The following is a 24,902-nucleotide window of genomic DNA, read 5'->3' as shown; positions in this document are numbered from 1 at the left end:
TGTCTGTCTCTTTCGGGCACAAAGTTCACTCATTACTTTTTATGTCGGCGCTGTGCGGCTGCTGTGTAAATATACCGGGTCGAAAATTGATTTTTGCCACTTTGAATTAAGCGAGCAGCCTCCAACATCTCCACAGTAGTTTCTCTGGCCGTTAGTTCGCTTTAGTCGTTTTTCAGCTCGTGTTTTGTACGCGCAAACAAAGCAACACTTGAATACATAAGAAATGTTCTTGTTTTTTTTTTTTCTCACGTCCGTTCTTCTCCATATGACAGACAAGGCTAATGATGAGAAAGCAAGGAAACAATCCGCACATAATTGGGGGTGCGCGTTGAAAGAGAGCTGGAGAGGGAGAAGGAAAGAGATCCATAAGTGGACAGCAGTCGGCTTTAGGCACAAGCAGCTCATATTTTCACCCTCATTTAGGCCAGGCCTGTTGCAGAGCCAATTTAAACAGAGAGAGTCTATGGAGCTCATAAATCAAGTTGTATACTGATTAAATGAATGAAGGCAAAAGCAGGAGGGATGTGTTTTTATTGCTAAGTTCCAAAAAAAAAAAAAAAACATCTTAGGTTTGCTTGACACAACCAAAAATTCGAAGTCGCTTTTTCTCCTGGTGCTTGACCTTCTCATCTGCGGGTTGGTGCGTGAGCGTCCAAATGGCCACGCCCCCCACCAAAGCCATATGCAGCAGGTAGAGGCCCACGCGCACACAGGTGAGCAGCGCCGACATGAAGAGGCTGAGCGCGCACACCGGCGTCGCCACCAGCAGCAACACCGAGTGACGGACGGCGCTGAAGACCAGCGGCGGGACGGAAAGGATCAGTGCGACCAGAGTGGACGTCAGGCTGGAGTACAGAGACAGTGGAGACAAGAGGAGCGAGACCACTGTCTCGCTCATTGAGGATCCCTGCGGGAAAAACAAATGCACTCCTAACCATGAGGCCTTGGCAATTTAGCCACGTTGAATCATGATTTTGACTTCTCACAATTATAAAAGCATTAAGAGTTGGAGGAAAAACTATTCATGTGCTAGCGGGTGCTACGTGTTTGAAAGTTCTTGCGTTGTGAAAGCACCCTGAATGCACCGAGTGCAGTAAGCATGTGACGGATGTGATTCTGCCCTCGCTGAGCGTGCTTCAAAGTGGAAGTCAACCCAAACGTTTTTTTTTTCAAAAATATGTTCCCCAGCAGGCCCACTAGTTGAAACAATATTGCGTTTGTGAAATATGAGTTAAGCAGCAAAATAAACCCCTTTTCAGCCATCTATCTGAGCGGCCATTTTTGGAATTCTGTCGACTGAAAATGACATCACAGATGCTCAGGGCTCAGATAACGACCAATCGTGGCTCAGCTTCAGAAAACAGGCGAGCTGCGATTGGTTGTTGCCTGAGCTTTGAGCAACTGTGATGTCATTTTCAGTCGACAGAAGTGACAAAATGGCCGCCATCCTGAGATGGCTGAAAACGGGTGGATTTTGCCGCTTAACTCATATTTCATATTAATCATATTAACCTGTTTCAACTAGTGGGCCTGCATAAAACTTAAAACACAACGAAAACAATGACACACACTTTTTAAATGCAAGACATATTTTGTTTAAAACATCGTCAAAGCTAATGCTAGCCCTAGCAGTCAATGAAAAATCCTATGGACATGCTAATGAAAAAAAATCATCATTGAGTGAAACCTTTAGAATACCATTTCCCTCGTGAGAATCAATTTGAAATCTAATTGGCCAAGGAAACAGTGCAATTGATAGTTGAAAGTGGAAGTCAACCACCCAAAAATCTTGTCACCAAATGGGTCAATCCAAATCATAGTTCACATGCAGGCCAAAAGCTTTTTGCTACATACCTGACATGGGGTTACATGCACGGTGCTGTTAGAAATCCAGGCCCTGTGCAGCCCTGTCGTCGCCCACAAACAAACAACGACACATCTCAAAACAGCAGCGTCAAATATTACACCACATTAAAGTACAAATATGACTCTAAGCTTACACGAGAAGAGCACAATGAGAGCGACTGCCAGCAGAAGTCTCATCTTTCTCCAACACTCACAACTGCAAACAACTTGATTTCCAGCTCAAGACCGGACCATTTGGAATGATTTCAACTCTCTGTGGCCCTTCACATTCCTCACTTTTAATCTTCTTAGGTTGCAAAATAAGAACTCTCAAGTTGTGAAACAGCCGCAGGCCTGGAATTAGAGCGCCACCTGTCTGTATGGAGGCACAGTGACACAACACTGACATGTTTTTTTAATTTTTTTATTGTAAGGTCACTTCAGGACCCACTAAGAAAGGGGTGTGGCATTTCAACTCTCCCCCTGTGATAAATGGCATATTTCCTTTTTTTTTTTTTTTTCCTATTATGCAAATAAATGACTTCCATCTAGATGCAGAAACCATTTATTTTGCTCCCTTTACATAGTCACAAACATGCCGGACGAACATTGATACACGAAAACTAACAATTGTAAACATTAAAAAAAAACAAAAAACAATGACATCAAATTAGTAAATTGTGCTTTCTTTATGCAACTAAATCAAGCAGATTTAGTAGTTAAAAACATCCAGAAATCCAGATAAAGAGCTGTACAGTAAATAAAATTCATACATTATTCTCTCGTGAGCTGACAAGAAGTAAAAAAAAAAAAAAAGGTATGATATGGGGTTAGGGTTGGGGTTGGTGGGCTGGGGGCTGACTGCACATGATACATATAAATGTTTGTTTTGAGGCTCGCCAGTATTAAAAAGCAGTGACTTGTAACGCTCAGATGCTGGATGTGGAGAGGATGTCCTCCACCAGGCGCTTGTAGACCCAAGCGTCTCCTTTTAGTCGCTGACGACGTACGCCGACCACTTCTGGCCTGTGCAGCAGGCACACCTCCAGCTCAAAGGCCATGGTCACCTTGCCAAAGTCATCCCAGGTCCGGCACTTCACGGTGTAGCTGGACAAAAGGAAAAGAAGGTCTCTCCGTGTGGCATTAATATTCCGGGCGAGGGAGGGAGGCAGGTGGAGACATTTCTTACCCTTTCTGACTGAATTCGACATTTTTCTCAGGCAGGGCCGAGAGGATCTGGTTCAGCACCTGGTCCGGGTTGGTCTGCCCCGTCAGGGTCACGTTGTACTGGGCCTGCGGGGAGACGAAGCGCGCGCAGTCAGACACGGCACAGACGCAACGGCGTGTTCATTTCATTCGGGAGGCGCGTACCTTGATCTTGCGCGGGTTGTCTCGCAGCGCTCGTCTCTTGCTGGGGGTGAGCATGGTGATCACCTTGTCCAGGCCCCTCTCCAGGGAGCCAAACACTCGCCCTCCCCTTCGCTTCTTTCCGCTGTCTCCGCTACCGGCCATGTCCAAGGAGCGAGACCTGTGGAGGAAGACGCAGACAAAAACTTTAACAGATGGTGTCGGTGTTCAGGTTTTTTTTTATTTTTATTTTATTTTTTTATTTCCTACACTGTTGTGAGACTTGCCTTCTTTCAGGACTAAAGGCAAGCATCTCAATGCTGGTGGACTCTTTGCTCTCTGCCGCTCTCCTCTTAACAGGCTCTTTAGAACCACTAGCTTCAGCTGCAACACACACAGACACACTGAATGGGATATCACCATCTTAGGATCATCATAACAACAACAACGACGATGATAATTAGGGATGTCCCAATTAATTTTTTTCTTTTTTTTTGTTGCATTTCAGCCACCCGATTTTGAGGATCTGCCTATACCAAGTCCCGACCCGATACCTCGGCAATGTACTCATTCACTGCCATTGACGAATTTACACGTCTTTTCACAGTCCAGCCATTCAATCTCAGGAATTTTTTTCCCAATTTTTTTTCCAAACATTAGGGTAAAAGAGGGTCCGAAAATATCTGGCAGCGAACGACTTAAGGAGGAAAAAAAAGGGTGCATCTAATTTGTCTTTTTTTTTTTTTAATGAAACTATCCCAACACGACACCTTTTACATGGCGCACAGACTCACACACCTTATGGTGTGTGTGTTCGTGTGTGAGTCCAAAATGTCAATACTACAGCATGGAGGAGAGACTTTATAAGACAATGCTCAGCTCTTATAAGCCAAACTTGGTCTACTGCAGTGCGAGCACTAACTTACGGTTAGATTGACCAGAGGAGAAGAGGGAGACGTGTGGCCCCCTATAGGTGGAGTTAAAAAAATGCAGTATGTGAATTGCTGCCTGCAGGAACAACTTTTGGATTCAAAGTTTCACCAAGGTGATACAGTACACAAGAATTTTGATGTGAGCAGCCACAACTGAGGTGGTAAAAAAAAAAGAAAATAAATGTTCAGGCGGACACAATATCCGCATCAGATTCTGCTTAGCGCATAATTAAAGTTGTAATGATCTGCCATTTCTATTAGCGTCCATCTTTTGAGCCAATAGAATTAGCCTCACGATAAGCTGAGTATCCAGTTGACGGTGCTAAGTGCGCCTGGACACTTTCAAAGGCCTAATAACGGGGAAATCATAGAAACGGGGGAAAAAAAAAAATTACAAGGAGGACAAAACAATTACACCCTCCCCACTCCCCCCCCCCCAAAAAAAAGACTATTACCACAAGACAATTTATTTGCAAATGTGTGCCATGTGGTTTGTGGTGCTGTGGTGATAAGAGAATCAAGAAGACAAACATATGAATGTTCCATGGAAATACAAACAAAATGACCGGATGGACAAAAGTAATGGGACACCCGGCCATTCCACCAACCCTTTGCACTATAAAATGTTTGACTCGCTTGGGAGGACTTGAACTTTTTGAGGGTCTGTCTGCTGGAATCTTTGAACTATTCATCCAAGCAACATTGATGTTGGACCTGAGAAAAGGCCTGCTGGCTAATCTCTCCTCTTGCTCATCCCCAAATTTTGTTTGATGGGGTTGGGTTCAGGGCTCGCAAACTCTTCCACCAAACTCACCCAAGCATGCCTTTATAGATTTTGCTTTGTGCACGCATACATGGGGGAGAAAAAAAAAAAAAAAAAAAAAAAAAAAAGGCCTTCCCCAAAGTTCTCCCACAAAGCTGAAATCATAAATCACTCGCAAAATGTTGTTTAAAATAATTGGCTTTCGGGTGAACTTTACGGATGAACTTAAAATATATTATAACCTTTGTAGAGTACTTCGACCTCCTCGAAGCTGATGAAGCAAAATAAGAGAATCGTGTTCCAACCTTTTGGTGTGCTTCTGGTGCCATTGGACACATTTTGATTGGGTGTGGTCAACACATTCTTGGGGCGCGCGTTCTTCTTGCTGGAGGAAGGAGTGCGAGGTGGAGGCGGTGCAAACATCTCCGCATCTTTCTCCTGCTGGGCAACATTTTCTTTGTTCTCACTGGCTTGTTGGTGCTCTTTGTGCCTCCTCTCCTGCTGGTGCTGGCCTGTCACTTGACCTCTCTCGGGCTGTGGGCTCCGAACACATCTTTTCTCTAATGGAGATGCAGACCTCTGTAGAAATACATGTTGTATTAGCATATTTCACGGGTGAAGCATAATAGACACATTTGCCCCCTGAACAATTAATCAAATTCAAAACGACATGGTAGTAGAATGCTATTTCCAAATCGGAAAAGCTGCAATTTGGAGGAGAGAAAAAAAAAAGTTTAATTTCAGTCAATGGTTAAAGTACATACTAGTACATAGTAAAACTGTCTTTCGTATTAATTCGTGGTTCATTTGCCTCATTTTAGGGTAACCTACAAGATCAACAACTTTGATGTATAATAAATCTGATTATGTAATGCATCTGTTTATGTAACACTGGTTAAAAAAAAAAAAATGGAACGAGGACCTTCAAAAAAATAAAATAAACGCAACAGCAATTTTGAGGGAATAAAAAACAAAATTAATCCAAAATCACAATTCAATTATTTTTCAAATTTGTTCAGCCTACTTGAACCAACCTTGTTGTCTGTAATTCGTTCCGTCTTCTCGCGTACCCCTTTAGGTGAATGACGCGAGACGGGCACCCACGGACAATCGTCTATGTAGTCCGAGCAAAGATCCAAAGAACCCAGAATTACAGCGTCATCGTCTTCAGCAAAGTGAAGAGATTTCGTAGCCTGGAAAAGGGACAACTATTTATTCTAGTGGCTGAGGACTAGACATCGAGCTGGAAAGGCATGCTGGGAGTTGCAGTCGGACCTGCAATCGGCTCTGTAGCGGAGAGAAGGCATCTTCTGTGACGTGGTGCTCCATGTGGAGGCGCACCGGCTTGCCTCTCTGCTTCTTCGACAGCAGGAGCAAGTATGTGGCTGTGGTGTGGTCGTAGCGCCACTGCACACATGACACCTCGTTGAAATCAATGCACTGCAGGATCGGCTTTGTTGCACACTAACGTTCAGAGTTTTCTCAACGACTGTATACAATTTAGGAAAGTAAAATGTCTCACGTGACACGGATGCTTTCTGGTTTGGCACATATTTACGAATAATTTTCCATAGGAGAAGCGCTACCTCGACCATACCTGTCAATTTATACGTTTTCCCCGTATTTTATACGTTTTTTTTTTATCATTTTAAATTGTGTACGCCGTACAACATTTTTTGTACGGGGAAAATAAATAAATTAAAAACTCGTTTTTTTTGTTAGACCGATCTCGTCTTGCCCATTTCGGCTCTAATACGGAGCGCCCGTTAGCGATTGCGACTGTAAACTTTGGTCGACTTTCACTAGCATAGCTTTCGCCCCCCTCTAACCCCCCCCCCCTCGGGGGGCGATAAACACTGAATGATTCTATATAGAAATGTCCGTTCCGTTTCCCCCACCTCTCCCGCTGAGCGAGAAATACTGCGCAAGATTATATATAGATACTTTGTAAGATTATATACAGAAATGTACGGGCAAATTACAACTTTTGTAAGATTCAGCACAGCCCGGGGTAGACAGGTACGCTCGACTTAACTTACGACTTGGCCAGACTCACAAGTTTTACGAGTTGTCCATCAGTCAATTTTTTTGTCTTAATTGGGAAGCAAAACAATTTGAGTTATACGCGCTCACTGTGGTGGCAAAAAAGTGATCGCAGCTTAGCTGGGACAGTCTTCTGTTTCGTTATCAAAAGAATGTCTGCATTATACTGCCCCCTGGTGGCTAATTAATTATCAGGGTGCGCAAACCAATTCTTTACTTTCTATTTAATTACGCTATTACTGCAAGTTGTAATAATGTGCAATGTCTGTACGGTTAAGTGTTATTTTGTTGTGTTAAAAACATGTTGAAAACATTTTATGTGGGTGTATTAATTGTATTTATTAACTACATGTCTATCCATTTAAGTCAGTAAACATGATTTGCAATGTGTGCGTTTTGAGTAACGGGTGTGGTCATGGTTGGAATTAAACTCGTGAGTCAGGGCACCAGTATTAAAACAACAGCCAAAAAAAAGCAACTCTGATCGTGAGGGTGTGAAGAGGTGAACTGCCGTATACTAATGTCAAATTTAATCTCGTGTGACGTCATGCGTGACGGTGTTCACCGTCTAATGTTTTAGACACAAAATTTCCCCCAAGACTTTGGTCGAATTACAAAGGGAGAGGTTCCATGGTACCTGTATAAAATAAAATATAAGCAGAGCAAATGGACCCCGTAGTTGCATGATAGCTCAATGACAAATGTCAAGTTAAGAACAATGGTGGTTGGGGGTAGACAAATGGGAGAATGTTTTTTTTTTATATATATTTCCTCTGTTTTCCCATATGCACGAGCGAAGAAAAAAAGTGTCACATACCTCCTTAACAAGGGCTGTGGTGCTTTCTCTGGAACGCTTCATGTTGACTGCCATTTCAGTAATGCAGTCCTCGTCTATGTGACCCAACTATAAAAACAAACACCACCAATTTAGCCCGAACGGCACTGTGAGCACAAAAAAAGTTGAACTTATTGAGCTTTGTTAAATTACATCTGCGAATATGCACTATGTATACGTTAACAGATGCACATATTTATTTGTGAGGCTACCGGCTGCCTGCTGCACCACTCCACAGGGCTGTTGTAGTCTTTCATTACCCAGGGGTGCTCAAGCAGATGCTGCACTGGCAGACGCAACTTGGGGTCCACCTTAAGGACAAAATGGTAACTGCAATCAAATATGAATACACTGACAATATTTCACCCCCGCCCCCCATTATGATACATGTAATCATACCTGCAACATTTGATTGAGCAGGAGGATGCTTCCTGGTGATAGCCATGAAGGGTTGTCATACTTTCCTCTCTGAAAGTACATTTGTCATATATATTGGGGTGCAGTAATAAACTTGAAATATGAACTAACATCTGGTGTTTCTGGTTTTTTTGTTTTTTTTTTCTGGATAAGCTTTATAGGTAATGTCCAGGAAGTGACCTCAGTAAAAATGATGAGAAAATATTTGGAGCAGCTCTTCAAGCAAGAACGTGTTTTTCTTCTTGTCCTGACTTGGAAGTCTTCCCTTCACAAGATGATGAATTAGCATCAGTTTGACACTTAAAAAAAAACTGGTTTAACACTTACCCATGCATCTGTAATCACTGTAAAAGCATGTGTCAAAGACTGCAAGACTAGTAACACGTGTTTGGAACATAAGTAGGTTAGACATTCGACACAATTTGTGCCGTGCGTTCTATAACTATCAATAACTTCTCTCAGTTACAGTCTAGTCCACTTTTGCAGAAGAAGAAAAAAAAAAAAAAAAAGGAAAGGTGATGAAACAATAAAAATGAAAAGTCAGCTCTTACAGTAATTTTCCTGTAGAGGACCATGCAGTTGTCGTCATCAAAGGGCAGATAGCCACAGAGCAGAGCGAACAGCAGCACGCCCATACTCCACACGTCGGCCTGGAACACAGCATCGCTTGTTCAAAATCATTCAATCCTACTTTAGGGCATCAAGACAAGGTACAGGAAAATAAGGCTTTTTATGATCAGTTGAAAGACACAAAAAAAAAAAAAATAAATAAAAATAAAAAAAGTGAAGGACTCGCCTCTGAGCCAATATAAGCTTTTCCCTGGATGAGCTCGGGAGCAGCATATGCCGGACTTCCACAACAAGTCATCAACTCGTAACCAAGGCCTCCCTGTGACACACGACCGCACATTACACCAAATGCCACATACACATAGGACACATTATGACCACTTGCACAATATAAGGATATCCAATAGAAATATTCTGCCGAAACAAAGTCTTAATTGACATGGTCAGAGAGGCCTTAAAGTGGAAATCAACCCAAACGTATATCTTTTTAAAAATATCTTAGCAGCAGGATCACTAGTTGAAATACGTCATTCTGATTAATATTGCGTTTGTGGAATATGAGTTAAGCAGCAAAATCCAGCCCTTTGTCGCCATCTCAGGGGGCGGCCATTTTGTCACTGCTGTCGACTGAAAATGACATCACAACTGATGAGGGCTCAGGTAACGACCAATCACGGCTGACCTGTTTTCTGCAGCTGAGCCGTGATTGGTCGTTACCTGAGCACTGAGCAGTTGTGATGTCATTTTCAGTCGACAGAAGTGACAAAATGGCCGCCCCTTGAGATGGCTAAAAACGGGTGGATTAACTCTTATTCCACAAACGCAATATTTATCCGAATGCCTTGTTTCAACTAGTGGGCTTGCGTAGAACATATTCATGAAAAAAAATATGTTTGGGTTGACTTTCACTTTAAGTCAATAATGTGCTTATTGCGGAAAAAAACTTGCCGCGGTATACAACGTCACTGCATCAGCCTCTGTAAACTTTCGGAACAGCTCTCAATGTGAAGTACAGATCAAAAAGCACTCCAAACTTCAAAAACAATCAAACAAACAGTTAATTGACCTCTCTGACAGTGCCAGTCAAAATTGAGAATGATTATTGCTCTTCCATTGGATCTCACACTAAAGCGTAAACATGTTGAAGTACCTTAGGCTTGGCACATAAGCCAAAATCTATGAGCTTCAAGTTGTGGTCGCCATCTATCAACAAGTTCTCCTAAATATTGAGAGAGACAGCAGATATGAGATTTGCAATTCAAAAGGCCCATAAGTAGGCACATTAACCACTTCCACTCATGCACAATGGTTTTACCGGTTTTAGGTCCCTGTGTGCATAACCCTGGCTGTGGACGTAGGCCATGGCAGACACAATTTGTCTGAAAAACACTCTTGTCTCCTCCTCTGACAGCCGGTCCTTTGCTATAATGTAGTCGAACAACTCCCCTCCCGGACAGTACTGCAAGAAATACAGATACAGGGACCAACACCGGAGGAGTAGGCAAGGAAGACAAATGCACAACTGCAGTTTATCGACTTCCCCGTGTGCTCACTTCAAGTATCATGAAGATCTGCTCGGGAGACTCAATGACTTGGTAGAGACGGCAGATGTGCTGATGACTAAGGTTCTTCATGGCCTCGATCTCCACCTTCACGCGAGGGAGATCATCCTAGGAAATGATGTAAACCGGTTTTAGCTGACATTTTCATCTTTACAGTGCCCCACGTATCGTACAAAAAGCATATTGTCAAAAACCTTTATCGAGGATGATACTTGGTTCTTATCATTTTCATCTAATTATTTTGATGATTTTATTGTGATTTTTGTAATGTCTTGATATTTTGTTTCTTTTTCTGTAATGCTTTTAATCTTTTATGTAAAGCACTTTGTATCGTCTTGTACATGGAAGGTGGTATACAAATATACTTGGCTTGCCTACAGCATAAAAACAGAATGTCCTTAATGAGTAAAACAAAAACAACAGAACTGGTGTAGCCAATCTGTTTTTAATCTGCTGCTACATCGACCACTCTCACTTTATCTCATATAAAATTCACTGTATTTAGTAGTATTCTATTCATATTTATTCTGTTCAACACATCTGGTGTGTACTGCTATAGAATTTAAATGTCCTTATTGGTGATCGAGTTAAAATCTCAATGAACTCTATGTAAAAATGATTTTCACGAACTCAAGACTTTAACAGTTCAAACTTTTACACAGAGGTGTTCTGGACAAATTAAAAAGACCACAAAAAGTAATTCAACACAATATTTGCCGTTTTTGAACACATTTGCATCTAAAAGACTCACCCCAAGATCCTTCTTGCTCATGATCTTAATGGCCACCTTCTCTCCTGTCAGGATGTGACGGCCCAGCTTCACTTTAGCGAATCCCCCTGAAAATAAATAAATAAATAAACAAACAAACACGTTTAAGAATTGGGCAAGACAAACTGTCGCCACAGCTTGTTCTTTCAACAAATTACCTGAGCCGATAGTCTCATAAACTTCGTAGTATTTGTGAAGCTCTTTGGCCCCGCGGGGCTCCGTCCTCTCCACCGGCATCTTGCCTGCTTCAGCCGCCTGCCAGAGACAACAACAACCGAAGCGACCAAGAAGTCAATCGGGAGATGTGAAAAGCCTAACATAATAAACAGTAAGTCGCTAAAGTTATACGACCGCAAAGACCGATTCATAGCTCTCCAATTGTGTTCACTTCACGGTTACGACCAGCAAAAGTAATCTCACTTACGTAAGAAAAAAAACTCACGTCCGTACCGATAGCGTTTCTCTCGGTCACCAGAATGTGTGCCGATGCGTCAAATGAGAATGGTAAATCCGTCAACTAACAATGGAAGTACAGAAAAGAGACTAGTGCCAGCTAGGAATGTTTTGCCAGACCAATTTGAATTTCGCTCGTTAAACCTCGACTTCCTGCTTCCGGTTTGACTCGTGACCGCCCTCGAGTGGCCGAATTTGCTACTGTCGCGATTATTATGACGATCCTCAATTTCACGCAAATGCTTCCATAGAATTCAATTTCTGTAGTCTCAAGGCAGCACGGCGATCTAACTTTGGTTTCCACTTCTGACTGACAGTTCCGAGGTTCGGTATTTGAATCTCGACAGGTTGCAAGCCTGCCTTTTTCCCCGAATCAGATTTAGGTTTCAACTCAGGGTTGAACATCAATGGATTCAATCAATGGATTGAACATCAAGATGGTTTATGTGCGTCCAACATGCAGTCCAGGTCTTACACTCAGCTTTTAAAACTAAAATGAACATTTCCTAAAACGGTGACTGAGCCAACATGGAATGAGAGAGGGAGACTGAGGAATGTGAGTGATTGATTGTTTTTCAGCATCCAGTGTTTCCCATATAGTTGTTAGCGAAGTAACCGATGGTTAGGGGACGTTCAGCTGTCAGAGGGAAGTCACAAGCCGCTCATTTGGTTTGTAGGTTTCAGCTGGCCTGCCTGGACTGGACGTCCAGACATCAAACAGGCCACATCTGGAAGAGAGTTAACAGGGGAAGGTGAATGAGTGGAGAAAACCAAAACACACACGCTCATTTATTTAACAGGCAAAAGACACCAAACTCGGAATTGTCTAAAAGAGTGCTTATTGTGAGAATGCAGAAAATCAAACAACCACACAAGTGCAAACATTTCTCTTGCTGTTATTGTCATGCTCTTTTTTTTCCAACACAGTAATTGCAAATTGCGTCTCAGAATTGGCCATGTGCCAGACAGACAGTACAAAAAGGATTGTACACGTGTGCTTTCTGTATATACAGTGGATATAAAAAGTCTACACACCCCTGTTCAAATGCCGGATTTTTGTGATGAAAGAAATGAGTGCAAGATAAATCATTTCAACATTTTTTCACATCATCAATGTGGCCTATATCCTGCATAACTCAATAGAAAAAAATACTAATAAAACGTTTTCACGAGGGGAAATAAAAACAAACAACTGGGATCACGTGGTTGCACAAGTGTGCACACCCTCCTATAATTGGGATGTGGCTGTGTTCAGAATGAACCGATCACATTGAAACACCTGTCACTATTTAAAGTGCCTCTAGCTAACCCCAAATGAACTTCAGGTGTTCTAGCAGGCTTTTCCTGAGTTTTTTTTTTTTTTTTAGCTATTTAGCAAAAGCCTCTGCGAACATTTCCTACCTCCCTTCAACTTGACTTATGCCCTAGGCCGAACTAAAGAAAATAGTCCCAAAGCACAATGCTGTCGCCACACTGCTTAACCATGTGCCAAACATATTTTGGGGAATTCTGGCCAACAACTTCAACCTTGGTTTATTCTAACCATAGTAAATTTTACCACATACATTTGAGAGATTTCAAATGTGTTCATGAATATGCACTGCCCCTTTTAAACAATTAAATTACAAATTACAATTACAAATTGTTTGACGTTGTCTTATCGTGCCAGTATCAAAACCACAAACATCTGGCATTCAAAAATGATCATCTAACATAAAATAAACACATGGCGATATTATGCATTTCTTTCAATTGTTCTTATTAGCTACTAATCCGTTTCAACGTTGGCAAGTCTATGGCAACACGTTCCAGATAGCACAAAAATAAAGTCATTGTACAGCACTCTATATACTGTAAGTGTAAGTAGTTGCAAACTTCTCCACTCTGGCAATTTCACACCCATACTGTGTCCAGCTGTTATGTCGCTCAAGAAGAAATCTGAGGTGAACATTTTCTGCCCGTCGCTGTGATTTCCACCTTGACGCACTTGACAAATGCACAAAATGGTTTGAAAAAAAAAATGAGTCCATTGCTTTGTCTAACTTACCCTCAACTTAATAGTTGAAAGTTATGTGAGTTATGCTACATTATGTTTTATAGGATTCCAAGCAGAACTGCACTCAGACTAAAAACATTTAGTCAGTGTGTCATCTGTATTTGAATTTCTCCAAATGTAACCACATGTTAAGTTCTGGTCGTCTTATTGATGCCATCTTGATTTGTGGCCGTTGGATTTAATAGTCACCTCTGAATCACGGTCATAGTTTCCCATATGGTGATTGAGTCATTAAAAAAAATGTGAGTCCCAAAAGAGTGACTCAATGCTGAGTGGACATTCTTACCAGAGTTGTGTTTTCAGTGAATCACAGTGCAGTCGTCTGCTGTCACAGTAATGTGATGTCTTGATACTGCGGTGGTGGTACTGGGAAAATGTAGCGGAAAAAAAAACTCTAAAGTTGAATGTCTCTGAGGTGGCAAAAGTCAGATACAAGTATTAAATCAACCCAAACACATTTTTTTTTTCAAGAATATGTTTCCAGCAGGCCCACTAGTTGAAACACAGCATTCTGATTAATATTGCGTTTGTGTAATATGAGTTAAGTAGCAAAATCCATCCGTTTTTAGCCATCTCTGGGGGCGGCCATTTTGTTTTCTGTCGACTAGTGGGCCTGCTGGGAACATATTCTTGAAAAAAAAATCTGTTTGGTTTGACTTCCGCTTTAAGCAGCAATATCCACCCATTTTTAGCCATCTCAATGAAAATGACATCACAACAGATCAGTCGTGAAGTTGTGATGTCATTTTCAGTAGAAAAAGTGATAAAATGGCCGCCCCAGAGATGGCTAAAAACGGGTGAATTAACTCTTATTCCACAAACGTAATTTATCACTTGTATTGTTCTTACTTGACTTTTACATCTTGGTACCTGTAATTTTTTTTTTTGTCCCTCCCAAATGTTATTTGACCATCCAATAATTATTCCTGTACACAGCAGCGCTAGCAAAATTACTCACAACTGTCAATTATATCCAAAACCTGTTTTGATAATTTGGCAGAAGGAAAACAGACAAAAGTTGTATTCACACAAAATAGTTTCCCACTTCATTTACAGTAACTTTCACAGTTCTCTTACTGAGAAGGAAAAAAAAGCCAGCTAGCGCTGCTCAGGCTTTTATGCTATCAGAACAACGTCCATCCATCCATCCATTATCTGTACCGCTTCTCCTCACAAGGGTCGCGGGGCGTGCTGGAGCCTATCCCAGCTGTCTTTGGGCAGTAGGCGGGGGACACCCTGAACTGGTTGCCAGCCAATCGCAGGGCACACAGAGACAAACAACCGCACTCACAATCACACCTAGGGGCAATTTAGAGTATCCAATCAACTTACCATGCATGTTTTTGGAATGTGGGAGGAAACCGGAGTGCCCGGAGAAAACCCACGCAGGCACGGGGAGAACATGCAAACTCCACACAGGGAGGCCGGAGCCGGGATCGAACCCACAACCTCTGAACTGTGAGGCGGACGTGCTAACCAGTCGACCACCGTGCCGCATCAGAACAACGTATCTTTGCTAATCTTGTGAACTGACTAACAAAAACATGCTGATTAAGATTATGATAACAAAAAGATAACAAAAGAATACACTTCACCTGTATGTGTTTTCGTAAAACTAGACAGAGAATTTTTGAATGTCTAAAGCTGGAGGATTTTAGCACAAATCATCCTTGTAGCTGACAACCTCAAATAATTGTCTTAAAAAAGGCCAAGGATTGAGAATAATTCGCTTCTCCCAAATTTTTTTCATCATTCAGTGGGCGCTATTGGCCCTGGTTCACTTTGTTCCATATTCCTGCTGTCAGCTGTCCCAATCAAATCTCACCCGTGGTTGACTTGACCCAGCTCTGTTGTCGTCATCCACGGAGGTTGGGAAAAAAAAGTCTATTCTGGCAAAGTCAGGAAAGAAAGTATCTGTTTTGAAATGAAGGGAGTAAAAGTAAAAATTCATCCCAAAAAAAAAAAAGAAAAGAAATTACCTGTACAAGTAAAATACAGATAACATGCCAAAACTCTAATTTGTACTTTCTCCCCACTGCTTCTACACAAATGATTTTCTCATTGTATTTAACTGTGACATAAGTTATTTTCATGCCTCTTTCTTCACATGTTAATCAGATGACTGGAACAATATGTGGAAACTTCAAAAGACTTGAAATGTACAGCCAGTGTGATATTTATTAAGCGTGACGATTTTTGAGAGTTTTGGGTAAGTATTGAGTGTGAGTAGTGCCTTATGGCATTTGACACACGCACGCACCCCCCCCCCCCCCACACACACACACACACATGCACAGAAGGGTGTGTGTAATAGATGAGACGGGGTTGGATTTTTGGGTGAGAAGAGTAATGACAATGTGGGTGGGGAAAAAGAAAGTCTTTAAAAAAGAGAGTGCACGCGTGCATGTGTGTGGGTGCGCGTGTGTGTGTGAGACTGACAGTGTCTTCCTCCCTCAGTCTCTCCATGGCTGGGTTGTGGCAGCACCTCTGCTCCCTGCAGCTGGCTCTTCTCCAATTCTTTTGTCTTCTTCAGCCAACATCAGGTGTTGCCGCTGGGAATACTGGAGCCAAGGTAGTAACAAAATGCATATTTGATTGTTTAAAATTGTTCTTTTTTGGGGCACTTTTTCACTGGATTAGAAATTGGTTATGAACGGGAATTGATATTTTGCATATGACTAATCAGTTTGTTTGGCTTTTGAACATATTTTTAAAAGACTCATTAACAACCAGTGTCTAAACAATTAATAAAACCTTTAAGTGGAAGTCAACCCAAACATTTTTTTTTTTTCAAAAATATGTTCTCTGCGGGCCCACTAGTTGAAAAAAGGCATTCTGATTCATATTGCCTTTGTGGAATATGAATTAAAATACAAAATCCGCCATCTCAGCGGCGGCCATTTTGTCACTTCTGTTGACTGAAAAAAACACTCAGGGCTCAGAAAACGACTAATCATGGCTCAGCTTCAGAAAACAGGTGAGCTGTGATTAGTCGCTACCTGAGCCCTGAGCATTTGTGATGTCATTTTCAGTCGACAGAAGTGACAAAATGGCAGCCCCTAGAGATGGCCAAAAACAGGTGGATTAAGCCCTATCCCACAAACGCAATATTTATCGGAATACCATGTTTCAACTAGTGGGCCTGCATAGAACATATTCTGGAAAAAAATATGTTTGGGTTGACTTCCGCTTTAAAGCTAACAATTATTGTCAGTGTTACGTTTCAGAATCTGTACCAAGCTAATCTGTACGGTCTAATTAACCAATAAGTATATCAGATCTGATGTGGATCTTTGCCATGTGAATCATATTTTAGTTGTTGTCAAATGAGGTTGAACACAACCTGTTTTTGGAATGCTGATTAAACACTGCAGTCCAGATTTTGAAACAACAACAATAGATGTTGATGGCAAAAGATGTCAATCTATTCCACAACCAAACTGCACCGTCCTGTTTGGAGTTTAACTAGCATTAAATAATGAACATATAACAACACACAGCGAACATGTGACACAAAATGGTGTAGGGTAGTGGGGATACCCGCACAAAAGAAAAGAATATGAATGACATCATCTAGTTGTAATGATGAAGTAGTCGAAAGACAAACGTAATTTGTGAGTGTAGCCTGTGTATGATACAAGACGATTTTGGGCACAAGTGTCCATGCATGTGAATGTGTCTACTTGCAGGGCTTGGAGGTGGTGAAGGGGAATTTCTCTCGGATGTTCCTCCGCGTCGGCTATCATAAGATAGCGGTGATTCCCTCGGGAGCGTATAATATCAGCATCCGAGAAACAAAAAAGAGCCGGAACTACCTGGGTACGTGCGCGTCCGAACTCGCGCGTCCGAACACGCACGTCCTCCAACAGAGCAGCGGGTACATTTTCAAACGCTATATCTGGGCATTGTGTGTTTCTTCAGCTCTGCAGACTTCAAATGGGGAGCATATCATCAATGGCCGCTGGGTGATTGACAGGCCTGGCATCTTCACCGCAGTGGGAACACAGCTCACGTACCGACGACCCAATGAGGTCCGTTCTCGCGCCGGCGAGTCCATCGCGGCGCCCGGCCCGCTGACTGACGACTTGCATGTTTATGTGAGACGCACACTCAAATACTGCCAACATGAAATAGCACGGTTATTGAATGTTTACGGTACATCGGAATACTGCAACAAACTTTTTTCTTTTTTTCGGCTCCATAGTTAATTTACCAGCAACCATCTCCCAGTGTTTACTATGAGTATGTTTTACCTCTAAAAAACACAAACACAACTCCGAAGCCTTGGACCACCATCACCAGAGTGCCATCTGTGGCAAGTAAAGTACCTTTTATACTTGTTACAATTCAGTGTTACAGTGGTACCTCAATTTATGAGTGACCGGACTTGGGAGTTTTTCAAGTGGAAGTTACCCCAAACATTTTTTTTTTCAAGAATAGGAAACAAGCAATTGCAGCTAAGCTGTTTTATGAGGCTGAGCCATGATTGGTCATTGTCTGAGCCCTGAGCAACTGTGATGTCATATTCAGTCGACAAAAGTGACAAAATGGCCGCCACCTGAGATGGCTAAAAACAGATGGCTTAAAGCGGAAGTCAACCAAAACATATTTTTGTCAAGAATATGTTCTATACAGGCCTGCTAATTGAAACATGGCATTCTGATAAAATTTGTGGAATATGAGTTAAGCAGCAAAATCCACCCGTTTTTAGCCATCTCTGGGCGGGGGGCATTTTGTCACTTTTGTCGCCTGAAAATGACATCACACACCCTCAGGGCTCAGATAAGGACCAATCATGGCTCAGCTTCAGAAAACAGGTGAGCTGTAATTAGTCGTTACATGAGCCCCGAGCAACTGTGATGTCATTTTCAGTCGACAGGAGTGACAAAATGGCCACCCCCAGACATGGCTAAAAACGAGTAGATTAACTCATATTCCTTTGGGTTGCTGCTTTCAATTGGGAAATGTTTGAGATACGCATGATTTGAGTTACGAGCGTTGTCACAGCACAAATTAAACTTGTTAGTTAAGGCACCACTGTACATGGATTTTTTTTTTTTTTTTAACATTTCTCAGCAGTAACAGTATGTCATCTAATAACTTCCATTTGCAGATGAGAAGGTGCAGTTAGTGGGCGTGGCAACCAATGACATTGTCAAAGAGAAGCCCCGCCCAGACCTGGTGCCCTCACAGCCAAATCAAACCCCCCGTCCCCAGCCTGTCTACACCTGGACAGAGAAAGGCTACACAGAGTGCAGCAGCACATGTGGCACTGGTGAGCAAATGAAAACATCAATGGCTTAATTGGTCCTCACCTAACGTGGATTACAAGCAATATTAACTGTTACACTCACTTAATCTTTTTAACGTTATAGTTTGCATTTGATTAATGCTCAGGTTAAAATGCAAATGTAACATGAGTGTCAATTCTTGATTTATTTATTTTTTTTCAGTAGTCACACAATAATTCTGCATGACTTACTGAAAAATTGCGCATGTGTGTGTTTATGTCCCAGGTAGGCGTCGGGTGCTGTGGGAGTGTGTTGACAAAGATCTCCGAAGTGTTCCTACAGAATTTTGTTCTCCAATGAGTAAACCTTCAAACCAAGAAGAAGACTGTAACGTCCAGCCATGTCCTGCATAGTGAGTACTGTCTCCCTTTGCTTTTCATGTCTCTGGTCTAACAGTAACCGAGATGCAAACGGAAGTGACAGGCAACAAGTGTTTCATAAGCTGAATAGTCCCCTAATTAACCGAAAGGGCCATTTACAGATTTGGGACAACTGACTATAAATCGAGATTCGGAGTTGGAACAAACGCAAAATGGCTGAGATGGACCCCAACTTTCAATCTCTTCCTCTCTCTTGTGATTGGCTGACAGCTGGGATGTGGGGGAGTGGTCAGAGTGCAGCAAGAAGTGTGGCCTGGGCACTCAGCACCGGCAGGTCATCTGCCGGCAGGTCACCCGTGTTCACTCCAATGGAACCGAAACCTCCGTGACAGCGGCGCCTCGACTGTGTGGTTCAGCCGATGAAACGCTGACCAAATCTTCCTGTCAGCTCAAAATCTGCAGCCAGTGGGAGATAAGATCTGAGTGGAGCGCGGTGAGATCAACTATTTTAAACCTGGTTATGATGTAAAAAGTAGGGCTGGAACAATATGGATTTTTTTTTAAGGCAGATTTCACAGTCTGATATTCAGCCGACTAAAATTTCGATAACTGATTAATTGGACGATTTGTTTAAAAACATATATTTAATGAAAAAAATAACTTCTTTTTGTATCCCTTAATGCTTACAACAGTAAAGATATGAATTACAAATAGAACATTTGACTCTTTGACATTAAATTTTCAAGACAAATTTTCTTAACAATAATGCACTACTCTAAACATGGCGTTCTGATCGATATTGTGTTTGTGGAATATGAGTTAAGTAGTCAAATTCATTCGTTTTTGTCCATCTGAGGCGGCGGCCATTTTGTCACTTCCTGTCGACTGAAAATGACAGCACAGTTCCTCTAACAACCAACCATGGCTCAGCTAAAAAAACAGGTGAGCCGTGATTGGTTGTTCACGAGCCCTGAGCAACTGTGATGTCATTTTCAGTCCACTTGAAGTGACAAAATGGCTGCCCCTGAGATGGACAAAAACAGGTGGATTTTGCTGCTTAACTCATATTCCAAAAATACAATATTATTCAGAATACTGTGTTTTGACTAGTGGTGTGGATTGGCAAAAATCCACAGATTTTTTTTTTTGGGGGGGTATATAAGATTATCTTTGTTTTATGTTGTAATGTGTTAATGTGTAGAAAAAAAGACAATCAGCAAAAACGATATCACATACGTCTCTGTTTTCTCCTCCCCCTTAGTGTTCGGTGCCTTGTGGGGTGGGTCAGCGTAGCAGGAAAGTGGCATGTGTGAGCAACCAGGGTGAGGTAGAACCAGACGAGGAGTGCAACATGAACCTCAAGCCAGATGGACTACAAAATTGTGACATGGGGACATGCGCACGTAGCTGGTTCACGAGCCGGTGGAGCCAGCAGGTAAAAAACACAGTTTGCCGAGCAGATCCACACATCTTACACAATCGTAACTAACAGTGGAATGCCACTTAGGTTCAGTTCCCACTCACACTTGTGGTTTAAAGTCTTCAATTAACTCAAAGATTCAAACCCAGAACCCCGCAACTGTGACGCAGATGTGCTAATCACTAGCGTCACCATATTGTTCATCGAAATAAAATACAAAAATCAACATTCAAAACCGTGCGGACCTATGCCACTGCCAAACATTCCTAAATTCATATCTCAAGTTACACGAAAGGCCATACTTTTCCTCTTGGTGCATCTCCATCTGCTGGACCAAATTGGTCACTACACAACCTGCCTCCAATGCAAGTGGATTGTAACAGAGAAAAGTCAACATGGATTACTATTTTTGTATTTACAATGCGTTCTTGCTAACAAACGAACAAAGGAGCTAGCAATCTAAGACGGTGGTTCTCAAAACTTTACACCAAGCACCACCTAAAATAATATTAGCTCTCACATTGTGACCAACATTACAACAAAGTCTAACAGGCCTACGTGCTCACCCAAAAAACAAAAACAGCAAAGAAGACAGTGATTTTATTCCTAAACAGTATATTTAAAGCAGAAGTCAACCCAAACATATTTTTTGGAAAGAATATGTTCTATGCAGGCCCACTAGTTGAAACACAGCATTCTGAGTATGAGTTAAACAACAAAATCCACCTGTTTGAAGCTATCTCCGGGGGGCGGCCATTTTGTCACTTCTGTCGACTGAAAATGACATCACACACCCTCAGGGCTCAAAAAACGACCAATCATAGCTCAGCTTCAGAAAACACGTGAGCCGTGATTGGTCGTTATCCGAGCCCTGAGGGTCTGTGATGTCATTTTCAGTCGACAGATGTGACAAAATGGCCGCCCCCACTGATGGCTAAAAATGGGCTACTAACTCATATTTCATATCAATCACATTGCGGGCCTGCATAGAACACATTGTTGGAAAAAATATGTTTGGGTTGACTTCCCTCTTTGATATTAATGCGAGCCACAGTAACATCATGCCCAGTTTGAACAGTAACACTGTACTTGACGATAGGGAACACAATTTAAAGACCCAACATTCCACTAGTTGGATTCCATGTTGAGCCACACTTTGACAATCACTAATCCAGGCAATACCTCTGCCTCGCGTTTGCGCACTTGAAGGAGATAATCGGACCGAAAAGTGCTACGATATCACAAACACACTCCATGACTCTCCAACAGCAACATTCTTGTATTGGCTTCCTTGTTTTGTTTGTCCGTGCCTGTACTATCTGAGAATGTGCACCTCGGTTTGAAGTACCGCGCTGCTGGATACTGTCGTGTGTGTTTGTTTGCTTTTCAAATTTAATGTGTGCGTTTGCATGTGATGCCTCTTAGTGTTCTGCAGAATGCGGTCAAGGCAACCGAACCAGAGCAACCGTATGTCTGACGAACCACGTGACCGACCTCCCGTTGGACGGCTGCCAAGGCGAACGCCCACAGGAAGTGACCTCATGTAATTCCGGTCCTTGCCAAAACCGTCTCGAGTGGTACACTGGACCCTGGGGTCAGGTAATACACCTGCACACACTCACTGTAAAAAAAAACAAAAAAAAAAAAAAAACAAACTGCTTGAATGACATTTCACGTGTCATTAAAGTGCTCTGCAGAGTGCGGAAATGGCACTCGGACTCGGAGCGTGGCTTGTATTCTTCAAAACGAAGGTCGCATGGAAGTGGTGGTCCCAATGAAATGTTCTGCTAGGCCTCGGCCAATCACAGCTCAGCCCTGCATGCTGAAGCCATGTGGTGTTCAGTGGTATGTCACGGAGTGGAGCACGGTACGTTTCCGGACCCACTTTAATTCAGAATTAGTTTCCCTTCAGTCAATAGTTTTATTTTATTTAGGGCTGTCAAATTTTAAAGCATTAACTATGGAGATTAATTCAAATTTTATAACGCACAAAAAAAAAAAAATAACTCAGTTAACTCACTTTAACTTTAAATTAAAACACAAAATACTATTTACAATAGACACCGGAAAACAGCAGAAGACTTTCAGTCTCACGTCAGATCAAAAACTGGAAAAGAATCGTATTCAATGATCAAAGAAAGCTATTAGAACAGTCTTTGAATCAAAATATACTTTTAATTTGTTTCTATATTAGTTCCAAGATTTTACTCAGGTTAATATCGGTCCCACGCTTTGTAAAAAATTGTAGTTGAAAAGTACGATTAATCGCGATTAATTATGGAAAATGTTACGATTAATTAGTTCAAAAATTTCAATCGTTTGACAGCACTAATTTTATTTTATTTCTTAAAAAATATACGTATAACAAACTTAATTTATTGAGTGTACATGAGGGTTATAATAGTTTTGGATTATTCATTAGAGTTCGTTTTTATTTTGGTTTTGAGTTAGTGTTTTAAATTCAGTTAGTTTACCGGTAATTCAATTTCACAGTGTATTTGTTCGTTGTTATTTTTCAATTTTTTTTAAATATATGGTGCATTTGTGGAATGCAAGATTTAAAAAAAAAAAAAAGTTCACAAAGCATTGTATACCAAAGTAAACTGCAATTCCTAAACGACTGTCCAACGCTCTTTCTTCTGAAAGGCCGTTCAGTAAAACCGATAATAAATAGCCTACAATTAAAAATAAACCCAGAAAGTCATGTACAAGTATTCAACAATTTGTCGCGTGTATCGCAAACGTCGGGGACATAACCGTTTGTGTCACAGTCATGCTGTCTTGCAAACACAAGTCGTTGCTGTATTCTGTTGTAAACTATCGCTGCTGCCGTGTGTCACCAGTGTTCTCGTTCCTGCAACGGTGGCTATCGCGTGCGTGAGGTGCGTTGTCTCACCGACAACATCGCTCCGAGTGAACAGTGTGACCCTGCTTTGACCCCAGGGAGTCGAGAAGAATGCAACACGCAGCCTTGCGGAGCTGACACAAGTAAGATGTGTCAACCCTTGCTACTGTCTTTCTACTTGATTCTTATGTTTTTTTTGTTTTTTTTTGCAGTGCCATCCTGCAGTGACCAGTATCACAACTGCATGGTGGTAGTTCAAGCCCGCCTCTGCATTTATTCCTACTACACAAGTGTCTGCTGTGCCTCATGTAGTCGAGCCCAGAGGAGAATCCCTAATCATTTTCAAAAGAATTTACGCAGGTGATGCCGCTCTGGGGGTTGAATAGCACGGAAATGCAATTTTGAATCTGTTTTAAGGTTAATTCAGAAAATAGTTTGAACCCTTTTTAGCTAGCTCAGGGGGCGGCCATTTTGTTACTTCTGTCGACTGAAAATGACATCACAACTGCTCGGGGCTCAGCTGGCGACCAATCATGCCTCAGCTTCAGAAAATAGGCGAGCCGTGATTGGTCGCTACCTGAGCTCTGTGATGTCATTTTCAGTCGACGGAAGTGACAAAATGGCCGCCACCTGAGATGGCGAAAAAGGGGTGGATTTTGCCGCTTAACTCATATTCCACAAATGCAATATTAATCTGAATACCATTTTTAGAGTAGCGAAGGCGCATCGAACATATTATTACAAAGAATCTTTTGGGGTTGTCACAAACGCTGAACTACAGCACTCAATCTTTTGGTACATTGCTCTTGTAAAATTACAGCTTCCTCTCAAATAAATAAAATCTTATTGTAATATTTTTGACAGATAACTTCTGGACAAATATGATGCCTATTTGGCTTAATGTCAGCATTGGTACAGTAAAAAAAATAAAAAATCTTGTAAGCTTGTTTTTAATGTAAAATTACAAATTCATTTGAACACATTCACTGCTTTTTTTTCTGTCTCCTATACTTTTAGCTCTTTTCAATGTTTTGCAATACTCTTTTATAAGTAATTTACTAAATCAGTTTTTAAATAGATGGGGCAAAAAAAATCTGCGTTTTAAGTATAGTACATAACATGTACTACCATTTGTATTTTTTTTTACATTACTTTGGACCAATCACTTGATGTTCTTTGTATATTTATGCATAATAAACATGACTATATCTGTTTAGAAAATGGTTCAATGTATGGAGAGTAGAGACACACATTTAAACACCAAGTTTAACCAGAATAAGTTTTCCCAGACTATACTACTTTACATTTATAAAGTTTGATTTAAAGACAATAGTAGAGACTTTAAGTACATTTAGATAATAAATAACACCCAACTGCACATATTTTGTACACTTTCCGGATAGTGATAGCATTGCTTTAATGGGCCAGCCAGGC

The 24,902-nt window shown here is 41.5% G+C and overlaps 3 protein-coding genes across 6 annotated transcripts; 1 reads left to right on the top strand and 2 right to left on the bottom strand.

The window, feature by feature from the left end:
• Positions 1 to 527: 527 nt before the first annotated feature.
• Positions 528 to 2,169, bottom strand: LOC147146387 (uncharacterized). Its single transcript, XM_086034181.1, has 3 exons — positions 2,001 to 2,169; positions 1,855 to 1,907; positions 528 to 907 (listed from the first exon to the last, which is right to left on the bottom strand). Exons 1-3 carry the CDS (start codon positions 2,041 to 2,043, stop codon positions 566 to 568), a joined length of 438 nt encoding a protein of 145 aa, XP_085890307.1. The 5' UTR covers positions 2,044 to 2,169; the 3' UTR covers positions 528 to 565.
• Positions 2,170 to 2,394: 225 nt separating this feature from the next.
• On the bottom strand, positions 2,395 to 17,667 carry melk (maternal embryonic leucine zipper kinase). 4 transcript variants are annotated; one of them, XM_086033169.1, is made up of 22 exons: positions 17,280 to 17,667; positions 16,032 to 16,153; positions 15,418 to 15,481; positions 13,879 to 13,958; positions 11,526 to 12,264; positions 11,242 to 11,338; positions 11,066 to 11,151; positions 10,306 to 10,422; positions 10,068 to 10,211; positions 9,903 to 9,971; positions 8,979 to 9,071; positions 8,734 to 8,832; positions 8,165 to 8,233; positions 7,978 to 8,076; positions 7,748 to 7,834; positions 6,163 to 6,294; positions 5,922 to 6,080; positions 5,193 to 5,466; positions 3,480 to 3,576; positions 3,217 to 3,373; positions 3,035 to 3,138; positions 2,395 to 2,952 (listed from the first exon to the last, which is right to left on the bottom strand). In XM_086033169.1, exons 6-22 carry the CDS (start codon positions 11,318 to 11,320, stop codon positions 2,775 to 2,777), a joined length of 2,043 nt encoding a protein of 680 aa, XP_085889295.1. In that variant the 5' UTR covers positions 11,321 to 11,338; positions 11,526 to 12,264; positions 13,879 to 13,958; positions 15,418 to 15,481; positions 16,032 to 16,153; positions 17,280 to 17,667; the 3' UTR covers positions 2,395 to 2,774. The 4 variants fall into 4 exon arrangements, with proteins under 4 accessions (XP_085889295.1, XP_085889297.1, XP_085889294.1 ...); XM_086033171.1 differs by lacking the exons at positions 16,032 to 16,153; positions 17,280 to 17,667 and having other exon boundaries at positions 11,534 to 12,264; positions 15,418 to 15,487; XM_086033168.1 differs by lacking the exons at positions 16,032 to 16,153; positions 17,280 to 17,667 and having other exon boundaries at positions 15,418 to 15,486.
• Positions 17,286 to 24,641, top strand: adamtsl7 (ADAMTS-like 7). Its single transcript, XM_086033172.1, has 11 exons — positions 17,286 to 17,411; positions 17,514 to 17,689; positions 17,797 to 17,911; positions 18,706 to 18,867; positions 19,109 to 19,235; positions 19,474 to 19,696; positions 20,465 to 20,638; positions 22,049 to 22,222; positions 22,311 to 22,490; positions 23,467 to 23,611; positions 23,681 to 24,641. The coding sequence occupies exons 1-11, from the start codon at positions 17,315 to 17,317 to the stop codon at positions 23,830 to 23,832; spliced, it is 1,725 nt and encodes a 574-aa protein (XP_085889298.1). The 5' UTR covers positions 17,286 to 17,314; the 3' UTR covers positions 23,833 to 24,641.
• The last annotated feature ends 261 nt before the right edge of the window (positions 24,642 to 24,902 follow it).

Source organism: Filicampus tigris, chromosome 6 (genome assembly GCF_054856515.1).
Source record: "Filicampus tigris isolate MCC_2025a chromosome 6, RoL_Ftig_1.0, whole genome shotgun sequence".
Classification (NCBI taxonomy): domain Eukaryota; kingdom Metazoa; phylum Chordata; class Actinopteri; order Syngnathiformes; family Syngnathidae; genus Filicampus; species Filicampus tigris.
This window is presented reverse-complemented; position numbering and strand designations above follow the sequence as displayed.

Bases quoted from the DNA above. Each gene is read 5' to 3' on its own strand.
- LOC147146387 (XM_086034181.1), bottom strand. From the start codon at position 2,043: ATGAGACTTCTGCTGGCAGTCGCTCTCATTGTGCTCTTCTCGT. The intron at 1,908-2,000 runs GTAAGCTTAGAG...GGGCGACGACAG, and splicing joins TCTCATTGTGCTCTTCTCGT to GGCTGCACAGGGCCTGGATT. The intron at 908-1,854 runs GTATGTAGCAAA...TTTTTCCCGCAG, and splicing joins TGCATGTAACCCCATGTCAG to GGATCCTCAATGAGCGAGAC.
- melk (XM_086033169.1), bottom strand. From the start codon at position 11,320: ATGCCGGTGGAGAGGACGGAGCCCCGCGGGGCCAAAGAGCTTCACAAA. The intron at 6,295-7,747 runs GTATGTGACACT...TCATGTGTGCAG, and splicing joins CCACAGCCCTTGTTAAGGAG to TGGCGCTACGACCACACCAC. The intron at 6,081-6,162 runs GTCCGACTGCAA...TCCCTTTTCCAG, and splicing joins CGCTACAGAGCCGATTGCAG to GCTACGAAATCTCTTCACTT.
- adamtsl7 (XM_086033172.1), top strand. From the start codon at position 17,315: ATGTTCCTCCGCGTCGGCTATCATAAGATAGCGGTGATTCCCTCGGGA. The intron at 17,690-17,796 runs GTGAGACGCACA...TCGGCTCCATAG, and splicing joins CTGACGACTTGCATGTTTAT to TTAATTTACCAGCAACCATC. The intron at 20,639-22,048 runs GTAAAAAACACA...GATGCCTCTTAG, and splicing joins CGAGCCGGTGGAGCCAGCAG to TGTTCTGCAGAATGCGGTCA.